We start from the raw sequence: 16,395 nt of genomic DNA on the forward strand, positions 1-16,395 counted from the left end.
TTATATATTTTCATTAGGGGCTTCCCTCTCTCTCTTTCTCTCTTTAGCGTGTGTTTATTTTAAAAGCATTTTTCAGGCTGCGCCATTTGCAGAGTTTGCTTTTATGACGCTGATAAATTTAAGCTCTGACGTCTGCCGTCTGCCGTTTGGACGCTTTTGATATGGACACTGAGAACGAGGCGTCATATAATTGGGCAAATGTCAGAAGAAAGGCGCCGCTCGTGAATTGAGTAGCTATGCCTTATCGCAGCGCAATATCCACACACACACACACACACGCACACGCACACACACATATGCATACACAGTCAAATAAATTGCGGCAAAAATTTAATGGCGAGTTTCGGTTTTTTGGCAGACATTGATGACTTTTTAACTGCAGTCATTTGCAAAGGCGTTGTGCACACGCACACACACACCCACACACACACACACACACACGAGCGCGTGCTAAATGTTTGCCTAGCCACACACACACACACACACACACACACACTGGCGCACACATTTGGTGGCGTTTCCGTTTCCGTTGCCGTTGCCGTTGCCTGAAATGGCTGCCTCCTGGCTCCTCCATGAGGCATTTTTGCAGTGCGGCATTGCGGCGACAACATCGCGTGACGCGACGATAAAAATAATCATCATCATAATGTGATATGAAAGCGGGATGGAAGGGGGACGGGGCAGGCAGTAAAGTGACTTAAGTGCAGGCCCAGAAGTGTGCCCCCAGGGCGTAGGCAGCTCTGGCCCAAAAGTCACCGAAAAGAAAACGAAATGGAAGAAAAATAAAGCAGAACGCGTCGCTAATCGATTTCAGCTTTGCTTTCTTTCAACTTTTCTAGCTTTGGCTGTAATGCGATTATTTCGCGATTTCTGGGCCGGACTCGCGCTGTACCCAGCGCCCGCAAATTAACGAGGTTCCATTATAATTTTGGACGCATGCCCCAACACACACACGCACACTCGCACACACACACACACACATGTATAGAGTCACGCAGAGTGTAGCCTACTTTGTAGCGCGCCAAGGTCATCAACATTTTCGTGTGGGGCGGTTCTGTAAGCAAATTGATTTCGTTTCATGTGCCCTTGGCATATGTTGTCGACTTTTTGGCGCCGCGCTCTGTGTATTATGCTTGTGTGTGTGTGTGTAGCACTCTCGCTCTTCCGCAACTCTTGTGCGACATTTGCATGGCCATAAAATAAGAAATAAAAGTGCGGGTCATATTCTACTCGGGCGTTTGCAGCCAACTGCGGTCAAATAATTGGGTAGACCGAACTGTCAGGCCCACAGAGCGACCCGCTCCCACTCTCCCCCTCTCTTTCTCTCTCTCTTTCTCTTCCGCTTGGTCCACACAAAGTAGGCAGCATTAAATTTGTGTCGTGTTTCGGTTAGGCGAACCGCTTCAGCTGCCATAAACATTTTTATTATCTTGTTGCCGTTGTGTGTGCGCGCTCAACTCTTGCCGGGGCGTGGCCGAAATGTGTTAGCGCCCATCGTTTGCAATTATTATTGCATACTTATGGCCATGCAGGCTGTCGTCGGCAATTGCGCCACATTGGCGCAAACATCCAAAATCTGTCCGTCCGCTTTTTATTGCACTAATTGTGTGATGCTGTCAGAGTCGCATAAAAAATGTTATAAATTGAATATACATAAATGCATGTATGTATACGTGCGTGTGAGTGTGTGTATTCATTCTCTGAAATATTTGGGTCTAATATGTGAACGAACATATTGTAAACTGAATTCGCGGCTTTAGAGCCAACTGCATGCCAGAATGATTTATCTATACTGGTAAACTGATTATCTACTACTTTTCTACTACTACTAATTTACTACTACTTTTTTACTTACTACTAGAACTAGTACTAATCTACTACTTTTTTTTGCTACTACAATTATTAAAATTGTACAGTTACTATAAATCTAATATTTTTCCATACTTTAATAGTCTAATAATAGTCTACTAATTTACTACTAGAGCTTACCTACTTCTACTACTAATCTACCAACAGTCTTTTACTATTCTGTTGATACTGCTACTTCTACTAATACTACTAATCCACTACTTTCCTATCAGAACTTTACTACGACTTCTAATGCTAAACTACTACTTTTTTAGTTGAACTACTACTACTACTATTACTACTAATTTTTTATAAATACTACTATTGCAATATATAAATATACTATTTTGCCAAATAATATAATAATGTTAATATTTATATAACACGTTTTAAAATGATTTCCATATCTACATAATTCGTGTCACTATCTTATTTATCTCTATTCGAACTATTCTGCATTTTCATATACATGCAAAAAAATGTTCCCAGAATATTCCTCTTTATTTAACTGTTCACGTAACGTGATTGCCTCAACTTGCATTTAATAATGCTCCAAGTTCAATAGTTAAACAAAAAGTGGAAATAGTCAAGAACAAAGGCAGATTGCATAACGGGAAGAACATGTTCAGGATTCTCTTTTTTTTTTTTTGTCATTTTTTTCATTCTGATATGTGCACATGGCAAACTAATTGAAAAGGGAACTGCACAAAGCGCAAGGACAAACTTTATGACAAGTTGTTCTCGTTGTTGTTCTTGTTGTTGTTCTCGTTGTTGTTCTTGTTGTTGTTTACTATACACACACAGACAAGCGCACACACATGCAGAGATAGCAGATAGGAAAAACATGGGAGACACGCATTTAATAAATCCATCACATAACCCGCATTATTAAAAAGATCCAAGACACTGAGTCCTGGCACGAACCAGCAAAGTTTCGCTGGCAAACAAGCGCATAGATATTGACTTAGAGACAGAGAGAGCGTCAAAGTAAGAGAGAGAGAGAGAGAGAGAGAGAGAGAGAGAGAGAGAGAGAGAGAGAGAGAGAGAGAGAGAGAGAGATATGAAGGCAGCTAAACAAACAGGAACAGAAACAGAAACAGGAGACACACTGAGAGACATGGACACAGAGGAGACGAACAAAAAGCGCTTATCAAATTTCCACAAACGATGACAATCAAACAAGGCAGTCGCTGTCGCTGTCCCTGTCCCAAGTCTCCCACTGCAGTCGAGCATTCTTCAGCGTAGGGAACGAAACGAGACGAGACGAGACGAAACGAGTTGATTGAGGTTTGGCCAGGCGCCCGGCCAGCAGCTATTGAGTGAACGTAATCGCCAATAAAGTGCACAAAGCGCATATGACAATAGCCAGAGCCAGCCAGTCGAGGGACAGCACGAAAGGATTCAATCAATGCACAAACAAAATGACTAACAAACATATACACAAAGATAGGGAATGCTGTCCAGCAGCCAGTAGCCAGCAGCCAGCAGCCAACAGCCAATAGCCAGAAGCAATGCAGACAAGATCAGCCAACAAAATGGGGCACATAAATAATTCAATTGTCAACACGCTGAACGATGCAACATGCGATAATATGCTCAGCAGCACACATCCACATACAGCACACAGCACTCACACTCACACCCGTGTCAACACACACACACACACACACACACCCATATCCACACCTCCAACTTCTATCTACACTTGTTTAGCAGCCGAGTCGCATTTGTTGCCAGAAGTCGCCGGACGAGGCGCAAAACTTTTTGCTCACATCGAAAGTTTATTGGGCGGGTCGAACGTGCATAATACAAAAAGTAACAACTTTATCGATTTACACAAAATGAGGCTCGTTATTAGTTAGCAGCTGCTGAACAGGACACTCAGGACATTCGCCACAGCAGTCAACCCAGCACAACACATGGCGCCAGCTGCCAAAAGGATTGCTGTCCATTAATGGCACGCAGGCAAGGCAGGGAATAGCCGACAAGCGATTGCACTGCGCCGATCCGACTGAATATTTTTAAGAGATAAGCCTAATTAAATAAGGGAGAAATTATATTGAATAAAGCTTAGGAGCATCTCGCAAATTATGCATATAAATTGTGACAAAAAGAGGGAATTTTAGGTGCTTAAGATTTTGATTTGATTTGCCATAAGATGCAAACAAAAATAAATATTTAAATTAAATGTAAAATAAATTATATAATTTATGAATTTTCTTTTTAGTTTTCCTTCTGAAGTACGAATGCTTTTTATCAATCAAGTAATGAATATTGGTATTTACTTTTTTGGTCAATTAAAAAATAAATATTTAATATTTATAAATATATCTTTCTTTCACTCTAAGAAATAATTATTTATTTCTTTTTCTCTTTTTTGCTATAAATTCTACTCAAATTAAAGTAAAAATATAAAATGATTTACAAATAAAAACTAAATTATCCTCAAATAAATTTATTGTTGTTTACCACAGATGTTTTCTATGTATATATTTATTTATTTATTTTATTTATTTCCATTATATCCCCCAGTGAAATAGGCAATTCTTCACATTTTCGTTTCCATATGTTTTCATTATTCTATTTTCGCCCAAAGCTCTATGTTTTGCTGCTTTCAAGCAGCTTTGCAAAGAGCAATCCAATAATTGCATTTAATCTCTCAGCATCTACCTAGATGTCTGCAGCTAGCCACAATTGAAATGCCTGGGCTCTAATAGTTTCACATCCGGAATTTCATCTCAATCTTTCTACTCAATTAAAGTCATTGGCTTTATATGCTTGGTGTTCAAATGCGGCACAAAGTGCTACCCACTGACTAATCCCAATAGCTAACGGCAATCGCACCACATTCACTACATACCGCACACACACATAAGCTAACCCCAACTGCTGTCGAGCGAGAGCTGCCTATGGTATCCAGCTCCTGCTCCTCCTGCTGCTGTTCACTTGTCTCACATTTCTCGTGCGTTTTTTATTGGCTTTCTTACACGCCACTTTGCCTTATTTTTTTATGGCTTGCCACAGCAAAAACCTTAAGTCCCCAACACCAACAGCTGCCCCCCACTCCGGCCCCCTCCCACTCCTTCTGTCAGTCGTCGCAGCAGTTTTTATGATTTGTTTCGCTTGGTCTCGTTTCCCTTGCTTTCGATTTTAAAGGCTTGTCCATGTCTGCGTGTGTGTGTGTGTGAGTGTGTGCGACTTGGCTGTTAACCCACCCACATACCACGCCCCCTGGCATAACCCCCGGCCTTATACCCTACGACAAGTCAGCGCCTGGGCCATTTTTTATTGTTGGAAAATTGTTTTCTCTGCAGAAGGAAACGAAAAGGACAAAAAAAAAATTGATTTCTTGTCTTTATGGCATTGTCCTTTTGCCAGCCGATGCTATTGGCAAATTTAATATGTTATCCTTCGCAGTGCGTAGCTGTTGCTTGCTGCCATTGTTGTTGCTGTTGTTATTTGTTTGGAAAATATTGAATTTTTGCCAAAGGATAAAGGATGCGATGGATAGCATCTTTGCCGTGTTGACTAAAAATGAAGCAACTGCCAACGGGCGGCGCCAGCCACTGGAAAATTGTCCAGCATTTTGAAGGCGACCTAACCTGTTCCCACTGTCCTTCGACTCGGCCAGCGCTGCCTTCGCTTGCCTTCGAAGCTCTTTTGCGGTTAACTTGTATCAGCTTTTGCCTTTATTGTCTGCTTCTTGTTTTGTATATATGGGCAAACATGTGTTGTGTGTTTTCTTTGCTTCATTCGAATCGCTCATTGTTTGCTGCCTTTATTGCAGCAAAGAGAGGGGGGAAGGAGAGAGTAGACACACAGATAGACACAGTCGCACACTCATACAGAGAAACAATTTATTTTGACCAAATTGAATTGCATTTAATTTGCTGCATTGCTTTCGCCCAACAAATTGAAAATAAATAATAATTCAATTTGTTTGACAGCAACAACAACAAAGCTGAGTTATGAGAGGCTCTATGAAACATATATACGTATAAAATGTAGATATATCTATCTGTAAAGATGTATATATATATTTATTTGTGAAGTTGTTGAGCTTTTTACTCAACTAAGTTGACTTTTCCCTATCTAAATAATAGGACAAAAGGTCTTGTACAGAGTATTCTTTTATCATCCCAGTTATGCTCGACTTAACTATTATTCGTAACACTTTTACTTGCTCATAGAATTAAAATGCATAAATTAAGAATATTTTATATAAATGCCTGTGATTGATTTGATGTTGTTGTTGCATTCAGTCAAGAGAATGACATAAATTTGCACTTCTGCTACGCTTACCTGCAAGGAAATTAGAAAAAGAAAATCAATTAAAATATGAAATAAGCAAGCTTGAAGAATTTTTTACTTAATTTTAGAATTTGGTATCAAGTGTTAAATATCTAAATATTTGCATGCTTTAAATCGTTAAATTGTTTCTGTAATTGCTGTGCATATTTCCAGCTCACCTTTGTCGTGGGCAACCTTTGTGTATTTAATTAAATGACCTAAAACCGCAATATTTCTGTAATTTTTGGTCTGCTCCCATTTATTTGGCAGCAGCGCCAACAACAACAACAGCAACAATGAGAGCTAAAGTATGCAAGAAATGCCTCAAATGAAATCAATTAAGAGCCGGACATTTGCTGCAAACAATGTCTATTTAAAATTCAACACTTTTGTCTATTTATTATTTATTTAAAAGGCTCTTTAGCACAAATAAAAAAATATAATAAAACATTTTCAATTCATTTTTTTTCTTTTGCCTGGCAAAACTCATCACAAAAGCATTAGCGCCAAAAACAATTTTTTTTGTTTCACTGAAAGTTGCACAATGCAAAGTAGGCGTGGCCTGGGGCCATGACAGTGTGCAGTGGACGGGGCCAAAGCACTCATGTGAAAGCCCAAAGGGCAACATTGCAACAAACAGCGGCAAATGATGAGCGCCAAATAGAAATAAAAATGTGAGCTAAAGCTGCTCTATGCAAAAGCCGCTGAACGACTGCCAAATACTCTGACAAATGTGGCTTCAAATGGGCAAAAGTATTTGTAGTCTAAGTTCGTATTCAAGCCTAACAAATTGCAGGGTATCAAACAGTCAAAAGAATTTCTTAAATTGGAAATTCTATGCCATACACAGAGTGCAATGAAATTTTCTAACCAAAATAAAGGCAACACTTTAAAATATATGAAGAGCAGACACACAGATACATACGCACACACACGCAAACAGACAAAGCGAGTCAAAGCTGGCAGAAATACATAAAAAATAATATCATGAATGCAATGACTTTTAATGTACAGTTATTGCGCAGCTGTCTGACATGTGTGTGTGTGTGTGTGTGAGTGTGTAGCCATAACAATATGTATACACACATACATACATATACATTTATATATGTTTATATGTGCAAGTATATTTTTAATATTGCATACTTTTTTGGCGTTGCTTACATTACGCGCATTGCACACATCCCCCTGCTCCTGCTGCTGCTCCCGCTCCTGCTGCTGCTGCTCCAGCTTCAGTTTCAGCAGCAGTCGAGTCACATAAACGTAGCATACTTTTGAGCGGCGGGCACAGTGCATGCACGTACTTTTGCGTACTTTTCTGATTTTTTTCTTTCTTTCTACTGCTTTTTTTTTTGGTAAGCTCCATCAGCACTTTGCAGCGGCAACGACTGTTGCCCGTTGCACATACTAATAAGGCTAAGTGCCAATGACAAACACAACTGCACACACACACACACATACATGACAGCAGTGACAGCACACGCACACACACACTCACACACCCATTACAAACATGGCTAGTTGAGACGACCCAGCGATCCCCCTCCTCCACTTCTTTGGTCGCGTCCTTCGCGCTCGCGTTTCGCTTCGGTCCTGTCAGCCCTGCCACAAAGCTCCTACCCCTTGGCATACAAAAATTTCATGACTGTTGATGACCTCATAAGCATGCGTGTTTATTTCCTTTGTTGTCGCGTGTGCAGAGTCCTCTGCTGTTCGCATTTCTAATGCCATACAATTTGCGCGATTTGCGAGAAATATCGTTTAAATAATACCTTGAAAGAAAATCCACTTTAAGGAATACCCCATGAAATATTATTGCTGAATTTATAGCTGAGAAAAGGCTGCAAATATCGCATCCGCTGAATTTCAGAAATGACATGAATTAAATTACAATTATGTATACTTATATACGTCGTAGCTTTGAATGTGTAATATAGACTGAAGAACATGGAGCTAATAAAAATTAATTCAAATTAAAAATCTTTTTTCATTTGATAAACAAAAATGTATATTCTTGTATGTGCGACTTATGCAGATGCAAAGACTTTATTAATATAACATAATCTAATGTAAAACTAGATTAAATTGATACTAAAATAGTAGAAATATTTTTTTTATGAAATATTCAAATTATTTGTAATATTTAATATACAATTATGAAAATTAGGTGAATTTGTCTTTTAAAGAAGCTTAAAACCTCTTCAATAAAATATTTGTAATAAAAGTAATATATCTACTACATAACCAAAAACTTTAAAAATTACAAAAAAAATTAAAAATTATTATTACAAAAAATAGTGAATAAATAAGCAAATAAATAAATTAATAAATTCGTTACTATTAATATATGTATATATAAATACATATATAGATAAAAAATCAATAAGTGAGTAATTAAATAAATATATAAATAAATAAAAATACTAATTGAATAACAGAAATGTTAAATTAAAAGTTTATAAAATAAAAAAATAAAAAATTCCTCAAGACAAAGTAAGCTTTGCCATTCAGCTTGGACAATGATGTTTATGGAGCATATTTTGAAACTCACACACATACATATAGCTAGACGAGATTCAGTCATACACAACTCTCTCTCCAGCATTAAATAATAAATATAGTATATATATATATAAAAAATATATATTTTTAGTTGCACAAAAACGACGAGTATAAGCACTGCCTCCAAGTGAACGCGTAATTTCAACGTCGATCGATTAATATTCACTCGAACTATATATAGACCCACGACAGAACAGCTGAGACATGTCGAAAGCGGACAGATCGTGGATCAATTGGTTCGTTAACCTGCCGTCGAATGAGTTTCTGTGCCGCGTGCCCTCCGAGTATGCGCGCGACAAGTTCAACTTGACGGGATTGGAGACGATGGTGGAGAACTTTCAGGACACTCTGGATGCCATACTCGACTCGGAGTTCGACATCGAGTACGGCTTCGACAGGGACGCCGATGCGGAGACGCATCCCGAAATGGCCGAGCAGGTGTACGGCCTGATCCATGCACGGTACATACTGACGCGCCGCGGCATCATGGACATGTACCTCAAGTACAAGCGCGGCGACTTTGGCATCTGTCCGCGCATCTTCTGCAACGAGCAGGCGGTGCTGCCGCTGGGCCTGACCGATCGCATTGGCGAGTCGCACGTGAAGGTCTATTGTCCTCGCTGCCAGGACATCTATCAGCCGAACGAGCGCTGTGCCCTGCTCGATGGCGCCATGTTCGGCTGCAGCTTTCCACACATGTTCTTCATGCAGCTGCCGCACCTGCTGCCCCAGCCGCCCAGCGAGAAGTACATACCACGGTCAGTTGACTCACTATCTCTATCTCCCTCTCTCTTCTAACTCTTTCTCATCTGCCTGCAGCATCTACGGGTTCAAGCTGCATGAGCTGGCTCTCTTGCCCCCCTCATCTTCGTCTAGCGCATTGAAGAGCTCGGAGCAGTTGGAGCTCGACGACTTCGAGCAGTTCGATGATCTGCAGCAGATAGAGGAGGCTAGGGTTCTGGAGGAAATCAGCTGGCCGAACAAGAAACGTTATAATTTCACAATTGACTAATTGTCTTATTAATATGTAATCAAAATATTCCAAATTTTTGTTCGTCAATAAAAAAGAGGTCATTTTGTTGTAAGCAGACAACATAAAAAATTAAAATACCGGCCCAAAAAAACAGAAAACAAACGAAATTCGATTTTATCTATGGCAAGCTTCAATTTGATTGAATAAACTTATGCAAATGTATAATAAATATTTAACTTGTTTTTATTGTTGTATTTCACAATGCATAAAAGACGTTGCCTGATCAATATTTGATTTATAAATATTATAGCTCTTGATGCTCTTGCTGCTCACTTGGTAAGCCGCAGATTTCATAGTTAAATATTTGACTTGAGTGCGTTAAATTTTGAATGAGCCCATCAAGTCGCTTAAAATTAACTCGGAAAAGTTCTCAACTGTTTTCTCTATTCTTTCCCGTTTTCTTCTCTCTTCTACTTTGTCTCCTTTTTGCCCCGTTTGGCTTTCAAGTTCGAACAGTTTAGCAAGTTCCATCAATGTCAAAGTGATTGTAAGTTGGCGTTGTCATTTCTCTTGCTATTTATAGGCAGCTGTCAAATTGCAAATTGATGCCAGCGCCTCACGCCCAACTATCCTGCAGCCATATAAATACATGTACGTATGTGTGTGCGCCTGCCTAGGGCTCCATAATGCTTTACTTTGCAACACACAAAATATACATAAAAAAATTGTTTCTTACTTTTATAATTTTTTTCGGGTGGGCCAAAAAAAGGAGAGATGCGCGTAGTTTGCCTTGCTGCTTGTCAAGCCATAAAATGTTATCACAAAAAGTATTTTCCAAGTCAGTGCACACACAAAAGTGCTAGACAGTGCCAGCCAACGAGTGAGAGAGAAAGAAAGAGAGAGAGAGTGAGAGAGAGAGAGAGAGAGAGGTGTGTGTGTGTGTGTGGGATAGACAGTGCAGTGCGGAAACGAGATGGCTGCAAAGCTTCAAAGCAAAAAGTTGTTGCTGCACACACACACACACACACATACACAGGTTGAAAGTTACAAATAGAGTTGCCATAAAATTTCACATGCTTATCACGTGCGTTCTACCAGCACACACACACACACACAGACAGACAATCACACACACGTTGTCTCTGGCTCTGCGCTGCCTGCCGACAGATGGCGCCACAGCACAGTGAGAGCCCAAAAAGAAAGCAAAGTAAACTTTGGTTCTTCTTTCTTTCCCTTTTTTTTGCGGGCTGTACTCAATGTTAAACTCTTGACGCTCTAAAGCTGTGCATGGCTTGCTTTTATTAGCGGCCTTGTTGTTGTTCGTATTTCTGTCAGCATTTTCACACGTCACACACACCTGGCATCCGTTATGTGCCAAGCTTAACTGTACCGCGAGAGAGTGCACACACAAAAATATTGCGTTCATTTGAAAGTGTTTGCTGTTGTTGTTGTTGCTGTTTTTGTCGTTGTTATTGGTCGATATGTGTCCATTTTATTGTCATATTTATCAACAATCAGAGAGTAACAAAAATGTTCAATGCGAATATAGTTGTTGCTTTCTTCTGGTTCATATTTTTTGGGGCTGCCTGTCGCCTGCCATTGACGCAAAAAAAAAAAAAAAAAAAAAAAAACAAAAAAAATCGAGCTACAAACAATTTTTGGGGCCAAAAAACAAAAGAAAACTCCAGCAACAACAACAACAAGGGCAACAGATATGTCAAAATGCCTAGCGCGAATTTGAAATTGGCTTTTCTTTTTTCTCTCTGAATTTTCTTTCTTTTTCCTGTTTGTTCCTGTTGTGACAACGCGAATGCATTCAGCAAATGGAAAATATGCGTCTATCTGTGTGTGTTTGTGTGTGCGATGCATTGTTGTGGATTGAACGAGTTGACATATTGCACAGATACGATAAGAGCAAAAATCATCTGGCAGCAAGTAGCCCCAGGTTCTGGCAAAAACAAAGCAAACATCTTGTGCGGCTAAGCCAAATTGTGAACACCACAAACATTCACTTTCTCTCAGGGACATTGGCATAAGCATTTGCTACAGAAATGTTCAATCAATCGAATGTGACTTTAATTCGGATAACAAATTGAGATGTGTTCGATGTATTTAAGAAAGAAATTCTATGTAAATAAATTTAAATTAAATTTAAAATAAATATAGAATTTTTTTAAACTTATTTATATATCATTTAAGTACATTCAAAATAAAGCAAGAATTATTTTAAACATATTTATATATATTTAAAAAATACAGTTGAAAAATAAAGAATTATTTTAAGTATATTCATATACTTATTTTTAGATGATTTAAAATACATTCAAAATAAACAAAGAATTATTTCGAACATATTTATATATCATTTTAAATAAACAAAGAATTATTTGAAATATATTGTTTTATTTTTAGATAATTTTAAATACATTCAAAAAAAGACAAACACTCAATTCAAACATATTTATATATCACTTAAAATAAATTTAAAATAAACATAGAACTATTTTCACAAACACATATGCATTCATGGGTATATACATACATATATCTGCATCTGCATAGAAATATCTGCACTTTCCCAACAACGAGAGCAACCCATTTGGAGCTAACTAAAAACTCAAAACGATAAATTTGAAACAAATCTTTGTCTAAAACCTCATAAAAATGCAACAAAAATGGGCCAAAATGGCCAACAAAACTCAATTAAAATGGCTTAAAAACTAACGTGAAAACGCTACAGAAACAAAACGAAAAACTTTTGTGCCTGCAACATTTTGCATTTGGCTGATAAGCCCAAAAGTCGACGGCAAAAAAAAAGAGGAAAAAAAAACTGCAGACAAATTAACGCGCAAATTTTTGGCATTGAAAGCGGCATAGAAAATCTGGTGGAAAAAATAAGAAAAATAAGGCAAAACCACCCAACTAAACAAACACAGACCGACACAGGCAAACAGACGGACAGACAGATGGACGGACGGACGGACAGACGGACGGATAGACAAATATAGCCACAACTGGCGCAATGCAATATGAGAGTGCGGCATGGTTTTTGGCGCTGCACAAAACTTTTACCAGGGCAGGAGGAGAAGCAGGAGGAGCAGGAGGAGGACAGAGTGAGGCGGGGCCAAAAGTTAAGCATGTGTGTTAAACACATGTGACCCAGAAAGTAAGGCACATATGTAAATTGCGATTGTGCCGAGCTTATTATGAACTGATTTCGGACTGGCAAGCGCCTAATGCAATGCTATAAACTTTGCTGTGGATTGGCACAGAAACACAATTAAATTAGCAAAGAGAGAGGGAGAGAGAGAGGGAGGAAGGGAGTCAGAGAGACCACATTTACTATTAAACAGCTCTAGCAATACTCTCTGGTGTATTCAATTTACATACATATTTACAGCCATAAAATGGCTGCCGTTTAATGACGGCTTTGGCTATTCGAACAATTTATGCAGAGCCAAAACATGAAAATTTGATTTTCATGTAAATTTACGTTTTTTATTTTATAGGCGGCAAAGCAATAGTTGTTTGCCCAACCAGGTGCAATAAACAGACCAAGAGAGAGGGAGCGGGCGAGCTGCTGCAGAGATCTTAACGGCCGCCAGCTGTGTAGATTCGACTCTAAGGACTGACTGACCCCTCTAATCTGCATAATTTGCGCAAAGAGCAGAGAAACAGAGAAGAAACACGAAAAAGCAAAAGGCTGCCCAGGTCCAGGCATTATAAATAGTCCAAGATATTTATTTGTAATGAGACTTGTGCCTGGGGCGGCAGCATTTGCTATTGCCTGGTCATTGGCTGCCCGGAAGGGTAGTTAAGAAACTGAAGGAACTTTTGCTTTTTGTTCGATTAGAACTCCCTGTGTGCGTGTGTGTGTGCGTGTGCAACAGCTGTTGAGGGTTCAGTTTTTATTTTTGGCGCAAAGTTCAGCCTAATGATGACGACCACTGAGTTATGTTAATGATAGCCAAGACCCAAGAACTTGATTAAAAACTAAAAACCATCTCAACGCTTGGCTTCCACATCAATTTGGACGTCCGATGATTATGCCTCTGTCATTTTGGTAGCGGCGGTGAGCTGGTCTATTTCTGGCTTTTGGGCTCATTCAACCAACAGCTGGCCAATATTATATGCCACAAATGACATTTTATTATTTAATCAATTTGCCGGACCAGGCCCGAACATCATTAACTATGTTTCCGCATAATTGAATTTATGATTCAAGTGCCCACAATTTATTATTGAATGAGCAAATATGACAAATGATTTCGAGGCCAAATGATTAACAAACTCTTTAAATACAGTTATTTGTGTGCCCCAAAGTAATGGCTTTTACTTGTTGACTTTATGAGAAGGCGACCTTAGCTATTTTATTAAGGAATGACAAAATTAATTCAGTGAAATATTTAGTGAATTTTGCTGTTGATGAAGTCAAGACTGACTTGAAGTCGGAAATGGGATCGTAATGGAATGTTAGCTACGGTCTTTGAGTGAGTAATAAAAATTGAAAAGTAGAAAGTCAAGGACATGAGTGTTGATAAATCTAGTAAAAACTGCTTTAGCTCAAGCACTAATTGATAAGTTGATTAAAATGATTATCAATTTAAATTTCAACAGCTTTTATAAATGGAAAAATTAAAATACTTTTGCTGAGAAAGAAAAGCAACAATTTAGACTAAATTCTACTCCTCTAGAGTATAAAGATGGAGAAAATTAAAATTTACATATCACTTTCATAGTTCTTTAGATTAATCAATGTGAAATAATTATTTCTCTTTTCTTTTTTTTTTTTTTTTTTGACATAATAATATATATTATATATTTATTTATTCTGTAAAATATATCATAAATATCATATCTTATTATTTATATATATATATATATCTTTCTTCACTTTGCTTTACTTGTATTCCATTAATACTTATTAAAATAAAGCCAATAAGTGTTTTCTTTTTGTGAATAATCAATCACAATTTCTAGCCATTTAGAGTAGATTCCTCTGTCCATCTAGATTAGTACTCGAATTATCCTCATGTACCCCCCGCTGTTGTTCGAGGCTCAATTCCGAAATCCCAAAGCCATTTAATGCAGCTTTGCTTGGCTTTGGCCAATCAGGGGAGAACGAAATGAATTTCTCATGAGTAGCTCAGCTGTTATTGTCGCCGTTTGGGCTGGCTCAAATATCACACTCTCCCGCCCTATATATTGTACATGTATGCCCATAAATATAGGGAATGGCAAAAATATATATCGATTGACCTGCACTTACTTCATCAAGTGGGACGTCAGGTGGACATTCCACCGCCCCGCCTCTTGCCATCCCTCGCCTAGCTAGCCCGATAGCTGTCACTGGCAGGGCAGTCAACGTTTTATTGGCAGCGGAGGCGGCGGGTGTTCGATTTTATTGTCGCAATGAAACACAGCAATGAGTAGGCCAAAGGGCGCTGCTAATAAGGACTAGACCTGCTTCTATCAGGCTTTCAGCTTTATTTTTATTTCCTTCTTTTTTCGTGCTCAGCTTTTGGCAGCTAAACTTGACAGGTGTTTGCTGCGGGGCGTGACGCGGCGCAGGACTTCCGTTTGCCAATTTTAAGTGGTTTAAAATACAGTCGACTGTTTAATTATGCAGGGCACAAGGCAGCCGGCACAATGCTTGAGGCCTACGGCGCAGAGCCCAGCCGTCGCCAGTGCCTGCCCCCTGCTTGCCCAGTGGCCGAAATCTGCAGGAAGCAATTACGTGGGCGGTGGCCTGAAAAGGGTCTGAAATCGGATAGTGGTTGAAACTGTGTGTGTGTGTGTGGGGGGGGGGGGGGGGGGGGGTTTAGTTTAGCGACGGATTCTAAGACCAATTTTCGAGGGGTCCGAGTGGTCTGAGTGGTGCGAGTGGTGCGAGTGACTCATGCAATTTACACACCCAAACAACATTCGACCGGGTGTTGATGACGTCAGCTTAGCGCGTTCAACTCACCCAGGGGTAAGGGTGAGCATTGGCCAACAGCTAAGCACAAATCAAAGTCAAGCGAGTTTGTATTGGAGAAGGCGCTAAAGCAAATGCCAACCGGAGTCTCCTTATAAGATATTCAAGATAGAGTCGATAAGAGAGAGAGAGAGAGAGGGTGAGAGCGAGAGCGGGAGACTACAGGCACAGAGAGACAGAGGTTAACAGTCAATTGGGGGTTGCTCAAGAGATTTACATATGCGTGTCTGAGCTTGAGTGATATGTTGAGCCTAAGAGCACTGAGAGTTGAGTCAAAACCTGAAGGGTGTCGAAGAGTCCAAGTTAAGAGCTTGCCTCTGAATTGGGTTTTGAGGGTAGAGCTGTTGAAGTGATCCAATTAGCCGACCACACAAAAGCCATCACAGCCAGCGCAGCGCCTAGGCAACGTTCGATCCCGACACTGTTAACTCGCAAACAAAACTCTAATTACAAAGTGTCAATAGGCCAGCAACTGTGGGGAACTTAAGTTTCCGAGGCAATCACATTACTTTACACACCAGGCAACTGAGTTGCGTAATTTTCTAGTAGGCCCGGACCGGCCTGGCCCGGCCGCGACTTGCCTCGCATTCAACTTTAATTAAAAAGAATAAACTTTCAAAGAGTTTGGTATTGTCGGCAACAACTTTGGGCCAACAATAACAGTTCAGAGAACAGTTGGGCAAAGCCTTTGACAGCAATGTGACGGCCAGCCAGCAACAACAACAATTACAGGGAAAGTAAAGAA

The 16,395-nt window shown here is 39.5% G+C and overlaps 2 protein-coding genes across 26 annotated transcripts in view; one reads left to right on the plus strand and one right to left on the minus strand.

The window, feature by feature from the left end:
• The window catches only part of mbl (splicing regulator muscleblind), a 222,622-nt gene that overhangs the window by 45,853 nt on the left and 160,374 nt on the right, over window positions 1-16,395 (minus strand). The window lies entirely within an intron of this gene.
• LOC108654504 (suppressor-of-stellate-like protein) lies at window positions 8,750-9,902 on the plus strand. The gene is made up of 2 exons (XM_018105884.3): window positions 8,750-9,458; window positions 9,520-9,902. Exons 1-2 carry the CDS (start codon window positions 8,905-8,907, stop codon window positions 9,710-9,712), a joined length of 747 nt encoding a protein of 248 aa, XP_017961373.1. The 5' UTR covers window positions 8,750-8,904; the 3' UTR covers window positions 9,713-9,902.

This window comes from Drosophila navojoa, chromosome 5 (genome assembly GCF_054131105.1).
Source record: "Drosophila navojoa isolate 15081-1374.11 chromosome 5, UAZ_NAV_1.0, whole genome shotgun sequence".
Lineage (NCBI taxonomy): Eukaryota > Metazoa > Arthropoda > Insecta > Diptera > Drosophilidae > Drosophila > Drosophila navojoa.